The sequence below is a fragment of the Elgaria multicarinata genome, chromosome 4 (genome assembly GCF_023053635.1).
Source record: "Elgaria multicarinata webbii isolate HBS135686 ecotype San Diego chromosome 4, rElgMul1.1.pri, whole genome shotgun sequence".
Taxonomy (NCBI): Eukaryota; Metazoa; Chordata; class Lepidosauria; order Squamata; family Anguidae; genus Elgaria; species Elgaria multicarinata.
In genome coordinates this window covers 47,400,485-47,427,102 of record NC_086174.1, presented here as the reverse complement: position 1 = coordinate 47,427,102, position 26,618 = coordinate 47,400,485, and the positions used below count along the sequence as shown (strand labels likewise).

General features: G+C 41.6%; 1 protein-coding gene across 1 annotated transcript in view; it reads right to left on the bottom strand.

Annotated features, from left to right (window-relative positions):
• Positions 1 to 26,618, bottom strand: part of MDGA1 (MAM domain containing glycosylphosphatidylinositol anchor 1) — a 311,837-nt gene that overhangs the window by 60,120 nt on the left and 225,099 nt on the right. The window contains exons 11-12 of the mRNA XM_063125616.1: positions 8,139 to 8,316; positions 6,531 to 6,554 (exon numbers count right to left, since the gene is read on the bottom strand). Coding sequence (XP_062981686.1) covers positions 6,531 to 6,554; positions 8,139 to 8,316 — 202 coding nt within the window. The remainder of the gene's footprint in view (positions 1 to 6,530; positions 6,555 to 8,138; positions 8,317 to 26,618) is intronic.

The following is a 26,618-nucleotide window of genomic DNA, read 5'->3' as shown; positions in this document are numbered from 1 at the left end:
GCTAAGAACACAAGAAGAGCCCTGCTAGATTAGACCAAAGGCCTATATTTGATCCAGCTGCCTGTTCCCAGAGTACCCAACCAGATACCAATGGGAAGCCCACAAATAGTCCCTCTTGACCAGATACAAAAGAGGGCAGGGCTCCTGCAGCTTTAACTGTTGTGATGAAGGGGGGGATTTTAGGTGCTGCATACAAATGACACCTGCTGAAATTCTCTTTTCTATACAACCGTTAAAGATACAGGAGCCCCTGTCCTCTTTTTCATATGGTAACCCTACAGCACCCCCCCCCCCGCTTGTGTTCTTCAGCAACTTGTATTCAGAGGCATGCTGCAGCTAGTGTAACCCAAAAATCTCTTCACTTGCCCCTTCTAGGCTAGCACACAGCACTTGTTTAAAAACACAGAGGAACAACTAATCAAAAGTTTTAGAAACGGAAACGGGGGATTTAAAGAGGGAGAATGTAATCAGCAGAACTGAAATTTGATCAGGGTATTAGTGGTGGCATTCTAAATCTATTTAAAAGCAAAAGAGAACAAAAGGAAGGGTGGGGAGAAACATCAATTGGGAACTTTAATGACCACAAATAATCAGGGACCCAGTCAAAGCAGGAAGGGAGTAAAATAATTCCTCAGAATTAATTTGGTTTTGTTACTGTTTAATCTCAAAATGCCTGGAAAGGAAGTGCTGCCTCTCCCCATTTCTCAGTCTCTTTGGCCAGATGATGTTGTACAACCCCAGAATATGCAAGCCGTAATAACATTAAGCATGAATGTCTTATTAGCCAAAGAAAAAATGGATTAAGAAATAATTATATTAAGTGAATCTCTGAGTCTGTAAATTAATCAACATTATGTGCCCCTAGATCAGGCTGCTACGGGCATTAATCTTCTAATCTTTCAAAATCGAGAGCATGGGACACTTATGGCCAAGAATTACTTGGGCAACCATGTGAGATGGCTCGTTCACCCTTATCAGCCTCCCACCCCCCTACACAATTCCTCCATGAAGAGCAGCTATGGAATGTAGCGGAGGGGGAGGGAGAAATAATTTAGAGGTTCTACACATAGCAGAGTGCTAAATGGTAAGATTCCAACTCAATTCCAGAGCTTGGCCGTAAAATTAATTTTCATCCATGATGGGGAGGGATGTGTGAGAATTTTGTTTCCATTCGTTTAAGACCAGAACTTGCCCTGGTTGTAACCTGAACATGAGCACATTGTGAGGGCAAAACTTGCACATTTCTGAGCTTGCAAAGTATTGCAAAACGCACACTTTTGAATAACGTATACTTAGAGAAATGCGCATTTAGTGAAATTGTGCTTTTTCACACCTTAGTTGATAGGAGAAAAGTACGCATTTGGATGTGCCCTTTAAGAAAGAGGGAAGCTTGCAATCTGGAATGGGAACAAGGCAGAAGGAGCTTCGAGGTGGAACCCAGAGAACCTCAGAGAGTTCAAGCCTTGCTGATTCTCCCATCCCTAATCATGGGCGTTGTGGCAACATTTTGCTTTTTAAAAAGTGGAAAGCCCTCTCATAACATGAGGATGGCCAAAGAGACTGCTATAGAGCTGCCTTCCCATAATAATTCTTTAACTCAGTGTTAGCCAGGCTCATGCCTCCCTGGAATGCCTTAGCAGGCTGAGAGGACTTCAGTCCTGCTCTTAGGTGAAAGCAGTTCCCCTTATAACGGAGGAAGCAGCAGCAGCAGCTTGTGTATGTGTGCGCATGTATGCATTCCTTGAGCGGAGGAATAGCCAGAGGGAAAAGGATTAACCATCTCATACACTCCCACCCCCAATTCCTTCTCTAAAACTAAATAGGAACATAAGAAGAGTCATGCTGGATCAGGCCAAAGGTCCATATCGTCCAACGTTCTGTTGGTGAGTGGCAACCACTGAGTGGCAACCAGCTGCCCATGGGAAACCCACAAGTAGGACATGAGTGAAATAGCACCCTCCACGTCCCTTGCAGCCTCATGAGGTTGCTCTTGGTAAATAGGGAGCCTCACCTATTCAGTGCACCTTCTGGATCACGTTAATCAGTAGATCCATCCAACACAATGAGAAAAGGGTGGTTGTGTATGGCTACTTGAGCACAGGGATAGTCACGTGACTGATCAGCTGGGGCTCAGAAACCCACTTCTTCCTTGGGAAATCTGATTTTGTACACAGATATTTTAAAAGCCACTGCTACTGCTGAAAGCGCAGCCAATAAAAAGTCGTAAAATCAAGATGCTCTTTGGGGGGGGGGAACACCTGAAAGCACAAGAGGGTCTTTGGGATAACCCTGAGTATGATCTGAAGGGAGGGCACATATTATTATTATTATTATTATTATTATTATTATTATTATTATTATTATTATTTTATTACATTTATATACCGCCTCATAGCCGAAGCTCTCTGGGTGGTTTACAAAAGTTAAAAACAGTGAACATTAAATAAATATTTAAATAAATAAATAAATAAATTTATTACCAACAAATGGACCTGTCTTCACATGGGATAAAATAGCCTGATACAATGAAACCTTCAAGCAAAGTGATGCATGTGTCAAAGCTGGACGTATTGTGCCTGTCCCATATGAGTGAAGCCATGCCTTCTGGCACCCCTAGGTACTGCCCCTGCCATGATAAAGCACTATAGCCCCCTGAGGGTGGGTTCTGTCCACTCTATTCCCCTGAAGGAGGGGTGCCCCATAGCAGGTGGGAGGAGGCAGCTGTATACCTCTGTCCTTGGGACTCTCTCCTGGCTTCAGATTCTATCGACCACAAAGTTATGCGCTGGTTAGGGAAGTCTACCACTTGGTTCCTGAAGATGGTACTGCAGGCTTCAAACACATGGCCAGAACTAATTAAAATTAACTGATGCATTTTTTTGAAGAAAAAAATATCAAATAATCTCAAGGTGAACACTCTTAGGGTCCCATAGTACGCATGCCAAGTTTCAGGTGTCTAGGTTTCAGGGTCCTGGAAATATGCACAGATAGTCAGACTGATACACGTCCACTTTGAGTATTATAGAAGAATTGTTGTTGTTAAAAAGAGCATTATTAATAGTATTATCAATACCCCACCCAACAGACAAATAGGTCGTGGGGGCAGTTTACAACAATAAAAGCAAATACAATGTTAAAAAAAATTAGCACACATGTTAAGGTTGCACAGCTAATGCCAAGTTGGTCTGGGCATGCCTGGTGTCCGGATGGGAGCCTGACTGCCACCCTGAGCTTTTCATGTAACAAATGCACAGCAGCAAACATCCTGTCTGTTTTGCAAGCATGGAACGTAGATCTAGATGGGCCTTTGCCAAGTCAATTACGAAAAGGGAAGATGGTTTTCTTTTCTTTTTTAAAAGAAAAACAGTATCACAAAACATTCCTCGTGAAAAAAAACCACAGTTTAGGTGTATGCTCTCAAGTAGGGGGGCCTTTAGAAAGTTACATGGCCATGAATACAAATGTAGGTGACCACATGGAAAGGAGGACAGAGCTCCTGTATCTTTAACAGTTGAATAGAGAAGGGAATTTCAGCAGGTGTCGTTTGTAGGCATGCAGCACCTGGTGAAATCCCCTCTTTATCACAACAGTTAAAGCTGCTGGAGCTATACTAGAGTGTCCAGATTCAAAAGACGGCAGGGCTCCTGCAGCTTTCACTGTTGTGACGAAGAGGGGATTTCACCAAGTGCTGCAGGGATACAAAAGACACCTGCTGAAATTCCCTTTTCTATTCAACTGCCCTCCTTTTCATATGGTCACCCGAACAAATGGAAAGAGTAGTAAAAAATACTCCAAGGTGGGGCCATCTTTCTGAGCAGTGTTTGAGGCGAATAGGTTTGTGGGACCCAGAGCATGACAGTGACGTTTTCTTTACTGTTTCCCAACGGGGTTTCAATATAAGAGTCAGCAGACTGGGGTAAAAAGAAATGCAGCAGTCTTCAAATCATGATAGCTGAGAAACTGAAGCGAGCCTAGGGGAAAACACTTCCCTTTGGCAGGAGGCAGAGCTTCTGGAGGAGCACAAGGTCTCAGGCTCAGTTCCTGGCATTGCCAGCTCAAAGGAACGTAGGTAGCAGGATTGGGTGTGAAGAACCTTTTTCTCAGACCTTGGTGAGGGGCTGCCAGTCAGATAGGACAGCACTGGGGTGGCTGGAGCAACCGTGTAACTTGGCATGTGGGAGCTCCTTTTGCTTAGTTAAGGAAGAATCCTATGCATGTTTGGATTGAAAAAAGGTCCTACAACTCCCAGCATGGCTGGCTGGGGAATGCTGGGAGTTGTAGGACTTTTGTGTCCTACTTAAGAGTAGGCTCAACAGGGGAACAGGGAATGTGTTTTCTGGTTGGTTGTTAAATTTGAGTTGACCCATAAGACATCTGGGGCAGCTGACCAACCTGATCTGCCTAATTGCCCATGCTTTTAGGATAATCATTTATACACAGAGAAGGCTGAGAAATTTTTTGTGGCAACTGAAAGCAGGTTAGTTGGGGGTCGAGAAACAAAATGTCTGAGTTGATGTGGGGTTCATCAGACAAGCATTTTATCACACACTCACTACTGCCTACTCACAGTTTTTCGTGCGTCCTTTAGACGATATCATCCGCCTCCCACATGCCTCCTGCTCCTCCTTGCCTTTTTAATCAAAAAATGGACCCCTTTTAATCCGACTTTTTTTTTTTTTTTTAGTAAATGGAATGTGCCGCTTTTTCCTGCTATGTGCAGGAAAAGCGGTGTGATAAAAATGGCCCCTGAATGGGCCATGTGGTCTTTACTTCCTCTTTTTTCTCCGTGAAGAAAGAGGAAGTAATGTGGGACAGGAATGGGGGCAAAGAAGTGACGGTATGGAACCATGATTTCCCCCAGTCTGACGATGCTCTCTCTTTTTCTCTAATTCATTCATATAAAGACTTTCCACAGACAAAAAAAATTCCAAGCCAGCACCAAAGCAGAGGTATCTCCATATTCCTACGTTTTTATCTAGCTCTGGTTTCTACTTTTCTAAATAAAGAAGTGTTAACTTTAGCTATAGAATGTGATTCTAAGGGTGAGCTCACCAGTGCTTTCTGAAACTGTCCCAAATAATCATTTTCTCTTAGAATCATCCTGTTCATCTTAAACACCTGGGATCTGGCATTTTGAAGACAATGAGAGTTCAACAAAGCTCTATGAATAGAACCAGACTTTAACATTAAGTACCGGGGTCTAATATTTATGTTGAACCTAGCCTCTTGTACAGGTGGCTTAAATAGGTGCTAGGTATGTCTTCATATTAAAAAGGCAAGAAAAGAGGGGAGGTGGTGTCAAAGTGTTTGCGTGTATTGGTGCATGTATACGCACACACACAATATATATACACACACACACACACACACACACACACACACACATACACACACAAAATGTCGACAGTGAAATTGAAATGAACCATGATGAGCCATGTGGTTTAGGCGGTGGTACAGGAGGATCAACAGGTCTCATTTTCCCTTCTACTGCCTGCAGGGATATGTCTACACAAAGGGTTTGCCCCGGGGTGGCTTCATGGTAGTGGCACATCATCTACATGATGCAGCCACCATTGCAAAGCCATCCGGGGGCAAACACTGGAAACTCCACTCCAAAAAATGCAGGCACTTACCCTGACTTTTTTTGGCAGTGGAGCCCATGGTGCCCCTGATTGGTCGCAATGGATGAAGAAGTAAAAAAAAAAAAAAAAAAGCAGGGAGGAGAGGAACAGGCCATTTCTCCCCCCCTTTAAAAAAAAATTATAATATGTATCTGCAGAGCTCTGCAGATACAGATAATAAAAATAAAAAGTAATGGGGGTGGGTGGGGAGGAATGGGCAGCCAGAGGGAGGAGACGTGGTTCGCCCAGCCCCTCACACGTCCTCCTCTGGCTGCCTCGCTCCCCCCTTTTTTTCTTTTTATTATCTGTATCTGCGGAGCTCCACAGATACAGATTATAAGATTAAAAAAAGGGAGCTAGGAACGGCCCCATTCCTATCCTCCTCCCCCCCCCATTTTTTTTCTTAAACTTTTCCAGAGGTGCAGGGCTGGAAAATTCGCACTTGCCTTCTTTCCTGTGCAGATGCCCAGAAGGAACACAAGTATGGGTGCAAGGCGCCAAAGCTCCGTCGTAAAGATGGGGCGAGGTCTGTCCATCGCTACTGCCACTGATCCTCTCCAGCTGCTGCAGCTTGCCTACCAACTGGTCATGGTTTGCTGCCACCACTGCTTTTGTTGCTATGGTAAATGCTATTTAACTTTAAACAGTATTTGATGCTGTAGGACATAAGCCAGCGGTGCTCCTGCAAGAGTCTCCACTCTCCAGTGTATCCATACTGCACTCGGAGGAAGGGCTCCTTGCTCAGAGCAAGGCACTGTGGATGAGGAGGCCCTGGAGATCACCTTGCCACTTTGGTGGCACATATCATGCCCATAGTGCCTTGCTCTGAGGAAAGCGCCAATACTAAAGCCTGTGGGACTGTATACAAAAAGGTAGATGAATAAAACATAGGGCATTATCAGCACTTACCTACTGGGTTGGGGTAGCTGATTGCTAGGAAAGGAAACAGAAACAGACTTTATAAGATTATTATTAGATTTGTACAATTGCACACAAAGACAAAACAGAAGAAAATGTCTGAAGTCTTCCCAAGATATTTGATTATTTGTGCTCATGTCCTTCAGCACTTTTTCATCCTGGATTAGAATTTGGGATTGAGGATAGAGACCTACAATTCAGAATCTTAATCTGGTACAAACATAGGCTGGCTAAAATAAGTTCTTCTTTTACTTAGGAACAAGGGACATAGTTTTAATGTACTCATCGTATTATTCATGGGAGCTTTTTTTGTTTCTTCAACACCCGCATAGTGGTGGGATTGAATTTTAGGGGGAAAGCATCTGAATAAGAAGTTTTAACCTCCCCTGCCATGCATACTTATAGTAAAGTTTTTTAAAAGTTAGGATCAGCTACACACGATGTATTTAACATATCATGTAGATTATTCCTGAGAAAACACTGGAATGTGGGCCAATGGTTGGGAGGCAGAAATATTTGCAGCTGATACTATATCAGAAAATTAAATCCCTTTTGAAATAGGATTTGGGCAGAGGCCTAAATCTGTGATTTAGCTTCCTATGGGAGAAAACCCATACAAATGGAGGATTTGACTCCTTCAAGAATCTAAGTCTGTGCAATCCCTCCAAAGTGGTGTTTGGTGCAGAAATGCACAAACAAGCCTCATAAATGTGATGCAAAGGGGTTTGATGCTTCTTAGAAACTGAAGCTGAGGCTCACAAAATCTTTAGTACTTTGGTCCCATCTAAGTAGAATACAGTGCCCAAACATTCTTATTTTATTTATTTATTACATTTTTATACCGCCCAATAGCCGAAGCTCTCTTGGGTTCATCAAATGCCTCCTCCCATATGTACCTGCCCAGAACCTAACATCCTCAGGGGTCCTTCTTCGTGAGCTTCTGACAAAGGAAGTAAGGCAGGTGGCTACTAGGAGGAGGGCCTTCTCTGCTATGGCACCCCGGCTGTGGAATGAGCTCCCTAAGGAGGTGCGCCTGGCATCTACACTATAATTTGTATTTTAAATTTGTATTTCTGCACTGCTGCTGATTTTATCCTGGTTGTGCTTTTATATTGTATTTTATATCATGTTTTTATAGTGTTTGCTTTATACTTTGGTTTTAATTTTTGTGAACCGTCCAGGGAACTTCGGCTATTGGGCGGTATGAAAATGCAATAAATAAATAAACTATGCGTTATTATCTGACTATATATCATTCCATTGACAAAGGATTCATGGATACAAATAGAACGTATTGTAGATTGACTGCTACGGTGGTCTGGTTCTTAGCTCTGACTGGATGGGGAAAGGCCGGGGAATCAAAGGTATGCCCTTTGAAGGGTACAAATGTAACACAAATAAATAAACAAACAAACAAATCCAATGGTGGTGTACATTTAGTTCCTCAAAATTTTCTGAGATATCCTGAAAAATGCCTCAAGGGTACTAAGATTTCCTCTAGAGAGGTACCCCCCTTCAGGTCAATTCCTGCCTTATAGACTATGTTTCAAAAAGGGCCTCAATCATTTGATTGGGTAATGCAGGGAAAGAGACACTTACGTTCTTTATAGTGGATGATGCGGGTAGCCACGTCCCCGATCCCAAAACGGGTTATGGGTGTCAGGCGAACTTCGTAGCTCTGAGGCACCTTGAGATCCGTCAGGAGGTGTTCCTGAAGCATTCCCTTTTCCATCTTCCGCACAGATATGGATTTGGGGGGCAAGTCCCTATGATTCATCTGCAGAGACAGAAATCAGAGTTTGGTTAGCCAAAGTAAATTGCTCTGAAGACTGAAAGGGACTTCTGGGCTTCCTAAGCCATTATTTCTTCTCGCTTCTTGCCAATAGGGATTGTAATCCACAATGGAGGTTGCATCCAGGTGCTCTGCATGTTCCTGCACATGTGGCATAGTGCTAAATCTTAAAATAGCCTACCTGCCGGCTTATGTCCTACAGCATAAAATTCTGTTTAAAGCCTACTTTGCAACTTTGAACTGAATATTTTTGATAGGGAGACAGCTATACCAAGGTTAGGGACAACTGAGATCCTGTGATCCCAGTGATATAGGGAGGGATACAAATGTTTTAATAAATAAATTATAAAACGTTCAATTACAGCTCGTATACTCAGCTGTCTCAAGGCCAGCCCACATAACACAGCCTCCAGATATGGAACACTGGTGACTCCTTGGCTTGCTCTGCTTGCAAATGCACAGTATGAATGGCTCATGCAATTAACTTTCCAGCAATCCTGTGAACTGCAACCTTGATTATTTTTTTAAAAGGCTAGTTCATGGTCATGTAAGGGAGCAAACTGCATATACAAGATGTTCATATGATTCACCTGGATATCATGTTGCAAGGATCAATCTTTAGAGCATTTTCAAATATGATGTATTTTGGAAGCTTTCTTGCATTATTATATGTGCTCTTGCAAATATTTTTTAATGCAGGATAGAAAATGGGAGAGAACCATTCATTAGAACATAAGAAGAGCCATGCTGGATCAGAGTCCATCTAATTCAGCACTCTGTTCACACAGTGGCCAACCAACCAACCATCGGCCACAGGCCAACAAAGCAGGACATGGTGCAACATCATCCTCCCACCCATGTTCCCCAGCAACTGGTGCGCACAGGCTTATTGCCTTGAATACTGGAGATAGCACACAACTATCAGAGCTAGTAGCCATTGTTAGCCTTTGCCTCCAGGAATTTATCCAACTCCCTTTTAAAGCCATCCAAATTGGTGGCCTTCACTACATCTTCTGGTAGTGAATTCCATAATTTAACTACGTGCTGTGCGAAGAAGTCCTTCCTTTTATTTGTCCTGAATCTCCCACCAATCAGCTTCATGGGATAACTCTGGGTTCTAGTATTTTGAGAGATCCTGTGATCCCAGTGTTTAAAATTGTTTAAAACTTAAACAAAATAGTCCACAAACATACAATTACTCCAAACGTGTTTCGACCCACATGGTCTTCATCAGTGGGGGGAAAATACAAGAATTTCCATTAGGACCAAAAATTGGCTCCTATAAATCTATTCTGTATCTTTCTCTTTCCAGGATACACCAGAAAACACGGGAGACTTAACATTCCCTCAAGTCTTTAAGAAACATGAGTCCCAAATTTTATCTGAAGCGTAGATAAGGTCCTTGGTTGGTGCAGGCTTGTAAAAAGCACTAGCCTAGTGCGCATATGTTTTTGAAGGCAGTGCTTTTTACAAGCCTGCACCAAGGACCTTATCTATGCTTCAGATACAATTTGAAGTCATGTTTCTTAGAGACAGGAGGGAACGTTAAGTTCCTCGTGTTTTCTGGTGTATCCTCGAAAGAGAAATATACAGGGAAGATTTATAGGAGCCAATTTTTGGTCCTAATGGAAATCCTTGTATTTAGAGCATTTTTTTAAATTAATTTTTAAAAAAATTGTTCAAACTTTTCCCACTGATGAAGACCATGTGGGTTGAAATGCGTTTAGAGCAATTGTATGTTGTATGCTTGTGGACTATTTAGTTTAAATTTTAACTGTATATATTTGTTTGATGATTAAATATATTTTCTATGGATATATGATTTTATTCTAGTATGTATAGCTTCATTTGAATTTTGAACACATTGTTTCATATTAGTTTCCTTAAACCTATTCTGGTTTTGCGATTGATTTTGGTTTAAGATAAACACTTTTTTATACGATTGTCCCTATCCACATTCTCCATACCATTCAAAATAAAGTACATGCTGGCTAATGTAGTGGGGAGAGGGGGCAGGTAACCCCAATCACAGTTGCTTGTTTGATATTATTTTTCCAGAAGCCCCTTCTCGAACTAGACTGTCCCTTCCAGCCCGCTTCTGTCATGCCCTGATGGCGTTCTTTGTGTTCATGAGAGGGAAAATTAATTCAGAACAATTCTCAATACTACCAGACATAGCATTTGCATTTCCTAGGAAAGCCTTGATGTTAATTATGTTCCTCCCTCACACTCTTTCTAATGAGTATTTGGCTAAAGCGAACTGTAATCTTGAAGCATAAACAAACATCATATAGGAACAAAAAGATACATGCAGAAGAGGACAGCATGGATGTCTAATAGCAGCCAAAACACATCAACCATGTTTGGACAATCACATTTGACTTAATAAGGTGGAATATGAATAAGCCTCTTGCATACAACCCCCTCATTCCTCCCTTCATGCAATCTTGCAAATAAACCTGGAAGTCTTCCATCAAATATAGTTTCCCATTATGTCCGAATTAGGAAACTGTCTGTAATAGCTTTGGAACAAGCTATGATATTAAACCAACTTCAAACTATGGTTTAATATCCTGGCTTGTTCCAAAAACATCAACCATAGTTTCCTGGTTTGGACATAATGGTAAACTATAGTTAATGCAAAACTGCTTGGTTGTTCATCTGAATGGAGGAGCTAAAGGGCTGAGAACATTGGAAATTCCACTGTATACTGACCTCACAACCACAATCCTACAGAATAGACCTCCAATACAACTCAAACGTCAAGGGTTTCCCCATAATTATAACATTATTTCTGAGTCACCTTTCAGCTCAGAAAGTGTTCCAAAGGTGACTTACATTTCAATATTTTAAAACAATTTACAAACTTTAATTATATACAGCAAAATCATTCACAAACCTGAGTACAAGCATATGTTTGCTGAAAATATCTGCAAATTGTTGAACAGCTGCTCGTACTCGTTTAGTTTGTGCAAATTTCCTAATGGGTGCAAATTTCCTAAGTAGACTGAATCAGCCTCACTTTACTATATGGAGGAAATGTGTACAAATTAGGAAATGTGTGCAAATTACGGGAGATTTATGCAAATCTCCCATTCCATTGCTGCTCAATTTGCACAAGTTTCCCATTCATGCAAAGTGAGCAGCAACTGTGAACAGGAATTGGGCATGAGACAAAAGTTGAGACAATGTTCAGAGAATAGGTTCGCACACCCTTACGTATACTCAATAAGACACACAGCAGAAAACAATTTGATTATTGCATTTTGCAGCAGCTGCATCTTCCAAACACTCTTCAAGGGTAGCCCTGTGAAGAACTGTTGCAATAATCTAGAAAGGAGGTGATGAAGGCAAGGATCACTTAGAAGGCAAATAGTGCCTTCTAAGCATCAAGAGCCTAAAGAAAACAAGGTTGAGGGAAACTGTTGGTAGGATGTCAATGGTTTGGAACAAGGCCAGAGGATCATTACAAGATAGCCTTTAGGTTGCCATTTAATCCTCAAGGTCTCAGGATATGTTTGCTCTTCAATGGGCCATCATTGCTAATGCTAACACATTAAGGCTGAAATTTGGCTCTAGCTGTAGGATCCCTAAACATGTTTCTCTACCATGATTGATGGTGGTAGCTCTGCGCTGAAACAACAGCACTGAATGTCTCAATTTGGGAGATTATTCTTCATACAGGTCCCCTGACACCATCTCCTATCTTGCTCCCTCATTATGTTTTGTGTACCTCTCCCTTGACTGAAACACCCTTTCCCTCCCTGATCACACACCATCCCAGAGCCACAATCCGATATTACTCTGGTACATTTAATAACACACACACAGAGGCACCAAGGCCGGGGAAAATGCAGGCAGCCTTATTAAAGATTCTGAATTCTCGGTGGAGGAGCTTGTGCAGGACCTAGCAATGAGCTCATTCATCACTGGGTGCAGTTAGCTGCCACCGGGGCCGGAGAAGAAGCACGGCGTAGCTCTGAGTCTCATCTCTTTGCCTTCACCTCCTTCCATTTCAAATAATGAGAGTGGAGAGTAGGTCGGACGCAAGGGGAGGGGAGAACCACACTATTTCCCACATCCACAAACAGCTTGCTGTAGATATTGCACACACAGCACTGGGAAAGGGAGGAATCAGGCAAGCAAATGGGGGTTGCCACTAAGGTTCCCCTGCCCCAAAGGTAAGCAGAGAAAAAGGCCTCAGTGGCCGGGTGCAGCAATTACTCCACCCTGTTCCTTCGAGATTATAGCCCTGCACTCCAAAGCTGAAGCTGTTCCTCCTTCTCAGCTACTATTATTATTATTATTATTTATTTATATAGCACCATCAATGTACATGGTGCTGTACAGAGTAAAACAGTAAATAGCAAGACCCTGCCACATAGGCTTCCATAAAATATCCTTTGTAAAATATCTCAGAACCATGAGGAATGACTTAGTCTATAACTCTATACACTGAACTCAGTGGGGCTTAGTTCTGAGTAGATATGCATCTGCTGAGCAAGGGAGCCCTTTTCTTGGCTCAGCTAGGTAAAGCTCTTCTCTTTGATCACCTGCTGATCAGAGATAAGAGCTTTTCCCTGCAGGGCCAAGTGAAGGAGGCAAGAGATCAGATGCAGAAACTCTGCAGGCCATATTCGGTCCATGGCCTTGAGGTTCGCCATGCCTGATATATAGGATATAATAGGGGCAGGGAACCTTTTGGGGCCTATGGACGCATTTGGCAATTTGAGAAACTGTCCTGGGCACAACCACAAAACAGCTACCATTGGGAGTCACAAAGTACAAATAAAATTCTCCAAAGACGGAGTGTAACGCACACTCCTTTGAACCCACAGGGAGTAGAAACTTATTTCATGGAAAGCAAATCCTTTCCCCCCCCTCAACCAGCCACCACCTGTACACACACACACACACACACCACGTATCCATCATGCATGTATGCATACACACATGTCCCTCCCTTCTTCTCCTCTTCACTGCAAGCACATGAAAAATCACACTCACCTTTTTCAGAATTCCTCCAAAACCTCCCCTAAACTCTTTTTCTCCCCTTTACTTTCTCTCTCACATGCAGCCCTTATCCATTCAGACATAGAAGCATAAAGCCCTCTCCAAACCCTCAAGTTGTTTCCAACTGCCCCCCCCCCACTGACTTCGTGTTGCTCTTCTCCACCCCACTCCCATCATTCCCCAGTGGCTTCGCTGACTGCCTAGCTGGCTTACTGCTGCCCTCCTTAGCCCGCTCCACCAGCTAACAGAACAGAAGGGAAAGGAGTCCCTTTTTCTTCCCTCACATTTTCTTGGTGGCTGGGTAAACTGCAGAGGGAAGCATCGGTTTGCAACCACCCACCATCTTCATCGCCTAAGAAAGGCTCTGAACCCCATGTGTGGTCCACAGGCACTCATGGGAAATGAAGATGGCAGCAGCTGGGGGCCCTCACTTTGCTTTGAAGCGATCTCAGCTGCTTCAAATTGGTTTTTAAAAAACAAAAAAACAGTGACAAGTGGGAAGAGAAGGGCACCTTGGAGGGCACCAAGAAAGCTGTACAGGGGCGCATCATTGCCTGCAGGCACCATGTGGCCTACTCCAGGGCTATAGGGTTCCACTGCTATGTTCCCTTGGGTCCTAGTCTTCCCTGTTCTGTCCAATTCTGGTCTGGTTGGCAGACAACTGTTGCCTAGGGTGACCATATGGAAAGGATGACAGGGCTCCTGTATCTTTAACATTTGTACTGAAAAGGGAATTTCAGCAGGTGTCCTGCAGCACCTGGTGAGATCTCCTCTTCATCACTACAGTGAAAGCTGCAGGAGCCCTGCCCTTTTTTGTATCTTGGCACGCTAGTATATCTCCTGCAACTTTAACTGTTGTGATGAAGAGGGAATTTCACCAGGTGCTGTATCCTCCCTTTTCTTAATTGACTTGGCAAAGGCCCATCTAGTTCTACGTTCCATGCTTGCAAAGCCACCCTCTTTTTCATATGGTCACCCTACTGTTGCCCCATGGTGTATTCTCACTAGGGATGACAGAGGGATTTGATCTTTGTAAATTATGATATGAACGGACTTGATCTGCACTTCACAGACTAATATGCAGATCAGAACTTAGGTATCTGCCAGCTTTTGCTCTTCCTAAGTATTGGGATGCAGTTCTTGACTCAAAAAATGTATACAAATGCATTTAGAAATAGACCTTTTGATAGAAAATGCGTTAAGAAATGCATACTTAAATGCAATTTTTTTGTGCAGATTTCTTTTTTTCAATGGCAGGTTAATGCGGAAATGGGACAGAATGGACTTATGGGCAAAGACATGGAAAAGCAATACAGACTGGAAACAGATTGATCCATCCATCTCTGGTTCATGCATATGGTGTGTAAACACAGATACATGTTTTCAGGAAAACACACCAGGGCCAGATCTACACCAAGCAATATATGACACTTTGAAAACGGTTTGAAAACAGTATAGGGAGTGTGTCCTGGGCCCCAACAGTTTTCACTACTGTTATAGTAGTGTAGATCCTGCCCAGGACACATTCCATATTCCGTTTTCAAAATGTTTTCAAAGTGTTATATCCTGCTGCTTGGTGTAGATCTGGCCCTGAATACTGATCTCCAATGTCTCATTTAGCTTATCCCTCGGAAATGCCCTTCCAAGAGGGCTGAACCAGAGCAGAATATAGGGTCCAAGACAGTCCTCATTGCTCATTTGCTCACTGAGGGTAAAAGAAACACATCTTTGGTGCAGTGTAATCCTTTTAGCTCAAATTTTGGGAGTGTAAGGGGGAAAGAAATCACCCTCTGTTTTATACCATGGAAGTAATTTGCTGCCACCAGATCCCTAAATGGTTATTTCTCCCACAAGTTAGGGATCCCTTCTGGTGAGATTGCTAATGAGGATGTACTCTAAATCAGGGGTGAGCAGAAGGTCGATTTCCAGATGTTTTCAACTTCAGTTCTCAGAAACCCCTGCCAGCATGGCCTATGGTTAGGAATGCTGGGAGTTGAAGTCCAAAACCGAGATCTGCCTAGCCCTGCTCTAACTTCAACAGCATTTATTTATTTAAAAGTTTTCTGTACCATCCTTCATCATATCAGATTTCAGGCTGGTGTACAGAACAATGATGGGCAATAAATGATTAAAATCCTAATATATTAAAACAATCACGCTATCAGCCATTATAAAAGACAGCAGATAAAAATGTCAAGAAATTAAAATGCTTGGGTAAATAAAAACGAATTAACCAGGAGCTGAAAAGATTATGAAATAGGTGCCAAGTGTACCTCTTTAGAGAGAGCATTCTAAAGGGTGCCACCACTGTGTATATATCTTATGTGAACCATCCAGAGAGCTTCGGCTATGGGGCAGTATACAAATGCAATTAATAATAATGATAATAATAATAATATATCTGTGGTATTTCCAACCCTACACAGTAACCATCCTTTTATAGGCCTGTAACATTATTCAAATCCATGATGTTATATTGAAGCTCAGAGTCACACAAGTCTAGCCAAAAAGGTTACTGTTATTGGTCAAATACACAGAGGAAAAGGGCATAATCAAATGCAGGCAATATAGGAAAGAAAACCACAGAGGAATATCATTCTCTAACTTCATACCCAGCATTGATAGTAGTAATTTGCTAAGCCAGCCCTGAGGACTTCAAAGGAATCAGCACTTATATACTTGGCTTGGAATCATGATAGTCAACATTTTCTTTTTAATATTTTGTTTTATTTCTTTGATACATTTTTGAACTGCACCTCAACCCAATGATTGTTTAAGGTGATTTACAATAAAACCATGATATTATGACATCATGGTTTCCATTCATTTCCTCTGTTGGGGCACTTCAAACTTTTGATAAAGTTAAAAAAATGTACAGTTGCCTATCTATCTATAATATACACGAACACACAAAATGGCATACACCAGCATACACTCCTTATATATGCTGTAGAATCTGTATTTTTTACTTTTATTATGTATTGAGCTCCTATATAGTCCATTTTATTGTAGATGTTCCATTTAAGTATCAATTATGGCCTAAGGTTTATAATTAGTGAATTCCTTTGTTTATTTAGTGATATTTATTTGAGTAAAACCAACCAAAACAATGATTTGGAAATGGCATCATCTAGATGCTCAGGAAACGGTCAGTGAACAAAGGATGACAATTCCAGAAAAAAAGGGATCGCACGAGTGGAGGCTGGTGGCTCCAGTGTCAATGGGTGGTGAATCTGCTCTGGGTTTCAGTCAGAACCAGTCAGAACTCTAAAGCAGGTATCTGTCTACTTTAGAGTTCTAACTGGTTCTGACTAAAACCTGGAGCGGATTCACTGCCCCATTGACATCAGAGCCATCAGCTTCCACTGGCTAGCCCGGAGACCCAGAAACTCATGAGCTCACTCTCATGGAAATCCTGGGAGCAGTTTGAATTTGTAAACAGCTGGGTCATCAAAAAGATATGCACAAAGAAATTACTCCAACACAATCAAGTCATGCTTCATTTAACTGCGAGCATGCACCCATCTGGGAGCAGCACACCATGCCATAACTCAGGAAAAAGCTTTGGACCTTGTGTCTTAATCCTCAGAAATCATAAATGTAAATAGCACAATCTTGATGTGAATAATTTATTTGAGTTAACTGCTACATCATTGCTACAGAGAACTGTTCCAATTGCACACGAAACCTTAGAAGATGTATATTCCTGAAAAAATATAAAATTCCTTGATTGAGGAGCACAGGAGTTAATATATTAAGCCACAACATAACTGGGCAGTTGTATTCCATCTGGTATTTTCACAATACTGTATGATGGCCTAGAAGATTAACTGTGGTCCATAAAATGCACCCAGATATTTAAGCTACATGGCAAAGGCATGGTGCATTCCTCATTGAAGAGAAATGGCAAAATAGCAATGAATGTGACATATGAAAATATCTTTACATCTGGCCTGCTAAGCATCTTACCTTAAAGTTTCTGCAACCTTCTAAAAGGCAGAAAAGCCTGGCTTTATAAATCTATAAATCTACAGAATTAAAAAAAAACCTTTTCAAGCACACAGTTATAATCCACATTTAGAGAGAGAAAAATATGAATCAACCTTAGTCTGTCACCATTAGAGTATGACTGCACTTATGCTTCTGCAACCACAGAGTAAACAAACTAGACTTATTACTCACAAATAGCACTTTTTAAATGCAAAGTGCTTTGCAGTCATCCTATCCTTATTTATCCACATAGTCAACAGTCTTGCAAAGCTGATGATGGTTGTTTCTCTCTGACACTCACCCTCCCATTTTACAGGCATGAGACTGATTTTATGTATTTGTACATCACCTTGAGAACTCCGGTGCGGAAAAAAGTGGATCATAAAATATTTTATTAAATGATAATCATAGTAATCATAATAATCAGAAAAAGCTATATGGTAGACTACTGAGAATATACTACTTCAGGTAGGGTATTACTTTTTAAAATGTTATTTAGATAATATTTATTTACTTATTTATTTATTACTTATTTTTCTGGGGGTTCTTCTGGACTTAGCTTTGACTTTGGATGCCCAGGTCTTGGCAGTGCCTTTTCCTTAGCTGAGGCTGGGGTATTGGGGTAACAACTGTGCCCATTCCTGCAGAAGATCTAGCCAGGGTGAAACATGGCCTAGTTACGACATGCCTGAAAATAGCAGGAGAATTTATACATATAGATATGATGGCACTGAAATACAAACCAACTGTGGGACCACCCTTTACTAAGGATGAAAAGGAGAATAAAGACTCTTAGAGCACTTTGATCTCAGAGCCTCGTCTTTCCAAAGCCCTGGGAGGAATGTTGGAAGCAATTTTGCCTCTTGTTTCTCCTAAAAACAACCAATTCAGCTTGATGGGCCTCTGAGCTGGAACTGGGGGAAAGGAACAGGGCCCAATGCCATATTCCCCCTCTCAAAGTTATGAGACTGTCTACAACCTTAATAGAGGGCATCCAACATATCCTATAGTCCCTGGCATGCTCTCCCAAAGATGATGGGATTGCTCTGCCCAGTCTGGCACAAACACTCTATAATGACTTTGTTCTGTTAGCTTTTAGTGAGTGGTGTGTGCAGTATTGAACAGAAGCAGAACTATACTAACACAATAGGATTTCCCGAGGCCCTTTGCTACTATTAAAAGCAGTCAGAGGGAGGGCCCAATTTGGATCAGGTTCCTGGTGATGAAGAATTAACTTCTCGCACTCAACATTTCCCCAGTTAAAATCCACACCCCAAGATATTACTGTTAACAGTGGGCAGTAAAAGACAGTTACTTATATTGTACCTGTTTTACCCCACTTCATGGTTAATAGCAGCTTTGGCAGGTTGATGTACATAAAGGAAATGATGTCGGGGAAACGTTAACTACACCTTCCCCAGCACCATCGCCCTAAGCCAAATCATCCTCATCTCCTTTTAACCAAAGAAAAAGGATGGATCTCCCATGTCACAATTATTTCCAATGCTCGAGACTGCCAGGATTCTTTGAACATTGTCTCGCTGCTCGTTTTGGGCCCAATTCCTGTTTGCTGCTTGCTCTGTGAGAAACTTGGTGCAAATTGAGCAGCGTTCGAACGGGAGATCTGTGCAAGTTCCCCCAAATTTGCACAAATCTAATTTGCGCAATGTTGCTCCATAAAAGCAGGGCTGATTCAGTCTACAGAGGAAATTTGGGCAAACAGAAATGAGAATAGGGAACAAGATGAATGTGAACACGTTCGACGATTTAGGAATATTTTCAGCGCACGTGTGCTCACACTCACATTTGGAGTGTCGAATGGGGCATGCTCACATGTTTCGCAAGCAAAACCGAAATCCTTACACATCCCTAGTTGTGAGAGGCAACTAGTTGCAAATAGGAGTGGAGAACCTGAAATGAAAGCATCTGAGCTTGAGGAAAAGCTCAAAGTCATAGCTTTTAATACATATGCATGGCAGACGAGATAATATCTATGCAGTAATATTTTTAAAAAGCTGACATACAAAGTAGAAGGATGTTTAGCAAAACTTTTAAAACCAATCAAAAAATTTGAGAGTGGGATGGAAATACCCAGTGACTGGCGATAAGGCAATTTGGAGTCTAGATTTAGGACAGAAGCCCCTACATGTTTACTCAGAGTAAGGTCCATTGATTTCAATGGGATTTACTCCCAGGTAAGTGTGTATAGGATTACAGTCTTAAATGATAACAACACAGTAATTTATTTACTTATTCATTTGGTTTGCACCTGCCTTTCTACCAAAAAATGGCACTCAAGGTGGCTAGTTTGTTGTTTATTCGCTCAGTCGCTTCCGACTCTTCGTGACTTCATGGACCAGCCCACGCCAGAGCTTTCTGTCGGCCGTTGCAACCCCTAGTTCCCCCAAGGAAAATAAGAAAAAGCAACCCAGGTAACAAAATATGTTTGTTTTGTTTCCATGCAGGCAGAAGCAAATATACAGGAAATGCAAAGAAGAAAGAAATGCAAAATTGTATAAATGAGTTTAGAAAAGTGGATCACGGAGGGAAAAAATCGAGGAAATGATGGAAGAAAACAGCAGAGGTGCCTAAGAAAATAATAGGCATGTGCAGAACTAAGTGTTGAAAGAAGAGAAATAGTCAGAGGTGAAAATATGGAGAGCTTTAAAATAATGAAAGGCCTGGATGCTTTTTAATGAAAGCCCTGGGAACTTGACATTGTACAGAAAATGACAGAGAGGGAGTGTAAAAGGTTTAATGAAAGCAGGGACTTGATCATAGCAACAAGTCAAGAAGACAATTTTAGCAGAAATGCTCTTTGATAATCCAGTTATACCATGCATTTTCATAGGCTAACAATATTATCATGGGTTTTTTTTCTGATGAGTTGCTGCTGATAAATGAATTTCTTAAAATAATCGCTAGAAAGACCAAAATTGACTTCACATTGAGTAGCAGGTCTTCTGCCCAATATTCCACTTGAAAGACTGGTTACAGCTGATTTGATTAAAAAACAGAACTCTATTCAGAAATGAATACTACCAGTGGTTATTATCACACAAACAGGGGCAACAACAGACAAAATTACTGGATTCAAGGTTTCAGTTTCCAGAACAAATGATGCTCCTGTTTCCCCAAATATTCCAGAGTGGATTGTAAAATCCAAAGTGGCTATGAAATGGTGGTTACAGACATCATCGATCCCCTTGATATACAAGGAGCTCAGAGGATGTGTGGTGAGTTTTATCATGGCCTAGAGAATGGCTGCCAGGATCTTAACTGGTACGGCCAGATTATGGGATCATACTAGACCAATTCTCAAAGGGTTGTGTTGACTGACATTTGTTTCAGAGCGCAATGCAACTTGCTGGTGCTTACTTTTAAAGCCCCAAACAGCTTTGGACCCAAATACCTGAAAGAACATCTCCCCCTATACCAACGTGCCAGTATCTTAAGATCTTCAGAGCAGGCACTTCTCCAGTAGGGATGGGAGAACATGCAATGTTTGAGTTAATTTAGGGTGACCAACTGTCAGGATTTCCCCGGATTTGTCCTGGTTTTTGTTCTTTCCATGGTGTCAGGGGGGATTTTCTATAATTTTCAATAATGTCCTGGAATGACACACCTTCCTCTTTAAGGCTGCCATTAGCATGGCAGGAGGGAATGACATGCTTTCTTGAGGCACGTCATTCCCCCATCCCGAGCTCCAATTGAGGTCTTAAAGGGGAAAGTGGGTTATTCGTGGACATTATAGAAAAGGCCCCAATTGGAGTGGATGGTGGTGGTGCAGAATGAAATCCTTTCCCCTCCTCCCCTCCAATCGGGTTCTTTAAGGTGGCGGGGGAATAACGTACTTTCTGCAGGACTCAGAAAGCTGCTTCCCCCCACACACACACACACACTAGGTGTCCTCTTTTTTGGTTTCCCAAATATGGTCACCCTAGTTAATTGAGGTTCTCTGAATTCTTCCTCAAAGTTCATTTTGCCTCATTTGTGTTCCCGAATAATAATAATAATAATAATAATAATAATAATAATAATAATAATAATAATAATAATCTGCCTCTCCGTTTGGATTGAGGCGGGGAACAACAATAAATATAAATACATAAAGCAAGTATGTACGTGTGTGCGTGTGTTTGTTTTAATCAGGAAAAAATGTGCATTTTAAAAAGTGCTCAATTTCTCCCAATTGAACAAAATATACATTTTTTAAAAATACTCGTTCTTCCGGCCAAAAATGTGCATTTCCCGCATAGGCTATATTCTAAAAGTGCACATTTTGGGGGGAATTAGCACAAATGTGCACCTCCAAAAATGTGCACTTCCAAAAATGCACATTTTCAAACGCGAATGAATTGAGCTCCTGCTCCTCTTCCGGGTTGCAAAAGGGGCATGTTGACATGATTCGTAAACAGGAATGAAATTCTTGTACATCCTTATTCTCCAGGTTCTTTTGACAGGGGATGTTTGTTGTGTAGGAAATAGGCAGAGGGGCCACTCTGTGGTGACACCCCATCTCTTTCCATTGAAACTTGACAGGTGTTGATATACTGTCATTTCGGCCCCTCATCCTAATTTTACTTATTTGCTTAGGTATTTTAAAGTGTTATGCTGTCAAGTTTAGTTCCTTTGCTGTTTTTGTGTTGCTGATTAATTTTTATTGGAATATTTTATGGTGATATGATATGATATTATACTGGGGCTTATTTTGGTTTTTATACATTTTGTATACCGCCCTAATATCTTAGGATGAAAGGCAGGTTAAAAATACTTGTAATAAATAAAAGAATGGAGTCATCGCTCTTGCTAGGCTGCATGTGCTCCGAGGTCTCCAGCACGGCAAGGAGTCAATCAATGTCTTCAGTGCTGAGGTGCCGAAAAGGCCTTTGAGCATGGATGGAGGCCTAGGAAGGCCTGGGCACCAGACAGCTACTGCTTTTTCCTACACAAAGATGCCGGCTAATAAGCAGTTTGGAAAAGTGAGCTAAGTCATCTTGTTTCATCTTTTTCCTGCGCACAGCAATAACAGAACAAGGGACCAGAGGAAACTCCGACGACAAGAATGGTGTCTAATTGGGAGGCAGGTTTCTTACAGGGATGTCAAAAACCATGCAAGTGGATTGAGGAAATATGGGTTCCCATATGACAGGCTGGCTAAACAGCCACCAATTAAAGAGTGTCTGAAGCTGACAGACATCCACCAAGCAGCCTGTTTATACAAAGCATAGCTATGGGGTGAACATGAAGAGAGCAGTGCACAACCAATGATGTCTTTTAACTATGAAATTATGACAAGAGGTAGAAGTTACATTTCAGCTGTCTGAAGAAAGCCATCAAGATTTGAGGGAAGTAATGCTAGCTGTGTACAGCTGATTATTTTCTTCACACTTGAAGGTAGTTAAGTCAGAGTAATAATTTCGTGCAGTACACTTATACAATGTTAGTACCCTGCATGGTTTCTTGTCAAATTTGCAAAAGATTGCTTGACCAGAGACTACAGCAAGAGAGAATAAGTGAATGTACGCCCCATGGACCAAAAATACACCTTGAGTGTCCTTCAAATCTAGAAAAACTACTGTCTGTACACAGCCTGTGTACACAGAGTTCCTTCTCAGGCTGTCCAGTGTAAGGATGGGCAAATCTGCATCTGGTCCATGTCACTTTCGCACGTGTGCACGCTTATGTTCATTTTGTCCCATGTCTGCATTAATTGATGAGGTGTGTGGTTGTTTTTGTTTAAATCCATAGTGATTTGCATTTAAATATGTATTTTGAGGTATTTTCTCTCAAAATAACATTTTAAAACTTCTGGATTTAATACTGCTTTACACCAAGTCTGAGGTTTTGTTCCTGTGGCCCACAACTGTCTATTCCACAGACAGACAGGAATTTCTGGCCTGGAAGCCAAATTGGGCTTACTAGGCCTCGTCCAACCGGCCAATTGCCCACCAGGCCATGTTCTCTCTCATTGCCTGTGCATCCCCCTGTCCCAACACCCCCACTTGTCTGCCTTGCTGTTAATCTCCTTCACCCTCCGTTTGTGAAATGGAGCAAGACTGGCAAAAAATTAAATTAAATTAAAATGCTTTACTGTTCCTGTTAGCATTAGGAAAAGTGCTAGGAAGTTCTGGGGGATCTTCCGGAAGCATGTGCTCTACCTTGATGCCATGATCTGGCATCCAACAGGATTTTGAAACTTCTTCCTACACTGAACAAGCCTACTTAACACCCACCAGCTGAATGGGGACTGTGCTGATCCCCATGTTAGGAACAGCAGAATCAACTTCCAAACCAATCAATCCAAACCAGCTCCTGTAGTGCAAAACTTCCAACACTACTTGAAACCTGTCCTTTCACGTATCATTTCTTGTAGCTATTAGTTGTTGAGAGAAGCTGCTATCTGGGCTCAACCAAGAATGGAAATATGGGAAAGGGAAGTGAAAAAAAGGGTTATTATATTTGACTTTTGCATGACAGACAGATGCACTCTAATATGCCTGGTGGGAAGTGGAATTTTAAGGCAGAAGCATAAACAATCTGGCTTAGCTCACTTGCTTGAGTCACCTAATGGAATATGATCTGCAGGTGCCGTGTTACCATATGACCTTTTCGTAATATAGATTATTTGCAGAAAGGGCATTAAGAATAGAATCCTGATTTGGGATGAGAATTTACCAGTTCTATGATTTTACTAGGAATTTTCTTGATAATTTGCATTTTGCCCATGTTCTACCTCAGCTATTCTAATTTTGCATGTGTGATGATTTTACGCAAAGATTCCAGTAAGGAGGCAAGTTCTAAGGTCAACTGTGGCTGTGTGTTCTCTGTCTACTATTGACACTGAGGTCCATTACATCTGTTCTTTTCATGGTAAGCAAGCAGGAGAGAAAATTCTCCTTGGAGGATTTCAGAAGACTGATGGAAAAACAGCTTCTCATTGCTTTAGGACATTCTTCCAAACAAACACTTGGCACTTCCCCCCCCCACACAAGGGACAGCTCATGCCTTTTCGTTGTTGGCATGTAGATCCTTAGCAGCTTCAGTCTTTCACGAGTCACAGAACTAAATGCATTCATAAATTGCAGAGAAGAGCCAGATTTAATGGCTGTCAGTGTTAGAGATTGGGTATTTATGGCAATTGTTTCTTTGCATGCTGATTTGGGCATCCAAAAGCATTGAAGGCACAGATGAGACAGTATTTACGTTCAGGCAGACTTGTGCAAAATGCAACTCATGAAAAGGGGCAGTGTAAGCCAGTGGCAAAACAGTGGCTAGCTAGATTTCAGACCAGGAGAGCTTACAATGCTAATGATCCTTGGGGAATTGTTTATGCAGTGGTTAGAACTAGAGATGTACAGATTTTGCTAAATCTTTTGCAACTCATCAAGCATTTCTCATTCCATCATCCAGTCATGGACGGAATCAGGTTTTTTTTGTAGGAGAATTTTGTTCTACTTTAGCAAACCTGCATGTGCGCTAATGCACACTTGTTCAAATTCACATTAACTAATGTGCATTTTCACACTTTAGCTTGTGGGGGGAAATGCACGTTTTTGGTTGACGGTGTTTTTCCCCATTGTATTTTTGTGTGACTAAATCTGCGTATAATTCTGGAAAGTAAACAACAACAACAATAACAAAACTACTCCCCAAGTCCATGGAATCTGCACAACTTGGAAAAAGCTGACCCATTGCGGAATCCAAGGGTCCAATTCATTGAAATATTAACTCATTTGAATCCGCTGCAGATTTCTCCAACATGCTTAGTTAGAAAATACTGAAATACTGTTCCAACATTGAAACATTTCCCTCACCTTTTTCATTAATGATATCAAGAGATGCTTTCTTTTTGGGTGCTTGATATTATCAGAAGACCAATCCTATATTACAAAATAACAAGATCCTTTAAAATACTGATGACTTGGCCAATTCTAGGGACTTTGAAAGTTTTCATCATGCTATGTATCCAACTGTACAATTGCAGCCTCCTTCTCTTGTTACGATCCTAAAGCAACAAGTAAAAGTCAAGCCTAGAGACTTTCTAATTCAGCTACAAACTAGTTATGCTCATCTTAAATCTAATATTATTCCAATTATGGCGCAATCCTACAGAACTGATGCTTGCTAGATAGAAAGCTCCAGTCTCTGAGTCCTCTGCCTATCCGAAACCCTGCAGTCAAGGACAGGCAAAGGCTTTTACATGCTCACCATTTTGAGCTAGATGGGTCTTTAAGCCCATCTAGCTCACTCACCTTGCTGTGGGTGGGGATGAAATCTGAGAGGTTTATGAATCCAGCAGGTCCACATCCTCTCCTTTCCCCACTGTACACCCTTTTGCCTCCCTCCTTGACCTCTCTCTATGTTATGTCACCAACCTTGGGGGAGGAACCACTGCAGAGTGCTCTGTAGTGGTGTGTGTGTGTGTGTGTGTGTGTGTGTGTGTGTGTGTGTGTGTGTGTGAAAATCCCCACTTGGATTTCCCCTCCCAAGATCGTACCTCTGTCTATGGCCTCAGTGTGTGAGGGAATCCCCAGCAACCCATGGCCTTCTCAAATGCCATAGCATTGTTCTCTTACTAATATTATAGAATCATAGAATAGTAGAGTTGGAAGGGGCCTATGAGGCCATTGAGTCCAACCCTCCTGCTCACTGCAGGTATCCACCTTAAAGCATACCTGATAGATGGTTGTCCAGCTGCCTCTTGAAGACCTTTAGTGTGGGAGAGCCCACAACCTCCCTGTAACTTGAGCCCATTATTCCGTGTCCTGCACTCTTGGATGGTTGAGAAGAGATCCTGGCCCTCCTCTGTGAGAACTACAAGTTCAATCGCAGCTTTTAAAGCTCAACTAAAAACTTTTCTTTTTCCTAAAGCTTTTAAAACTTGATGTTGTGCAGACTTTATACTGTTAGTTTTACCCTACCCTGTGCCTGCTTACCCTATCCTGTGCCTGTTTGCATTCTCTTCCCCTCCTTATTGTTTTACTATGATTTTATTAGATTGTAAGCCTATGCGGCAGAGTCTTGCTATTTACTGTTTTACTCTGTACAGCACCATGTACATTGATGGTGCTATATAAATTAATAATAATAATAATAATAATAATAATAATAATAATAATAATAATAATGAAGAGTGCTATCATGACTCCCCTTAACCTTCTCTTCTCCAGGCTAAACATCATCATCATCATCATCATCATCATCATCATTAGCATTATTATTATGATATTTATTTGTATCCCGCCTTTTGCCCAATACTGGGCCTAAACATGCCCCGTTCT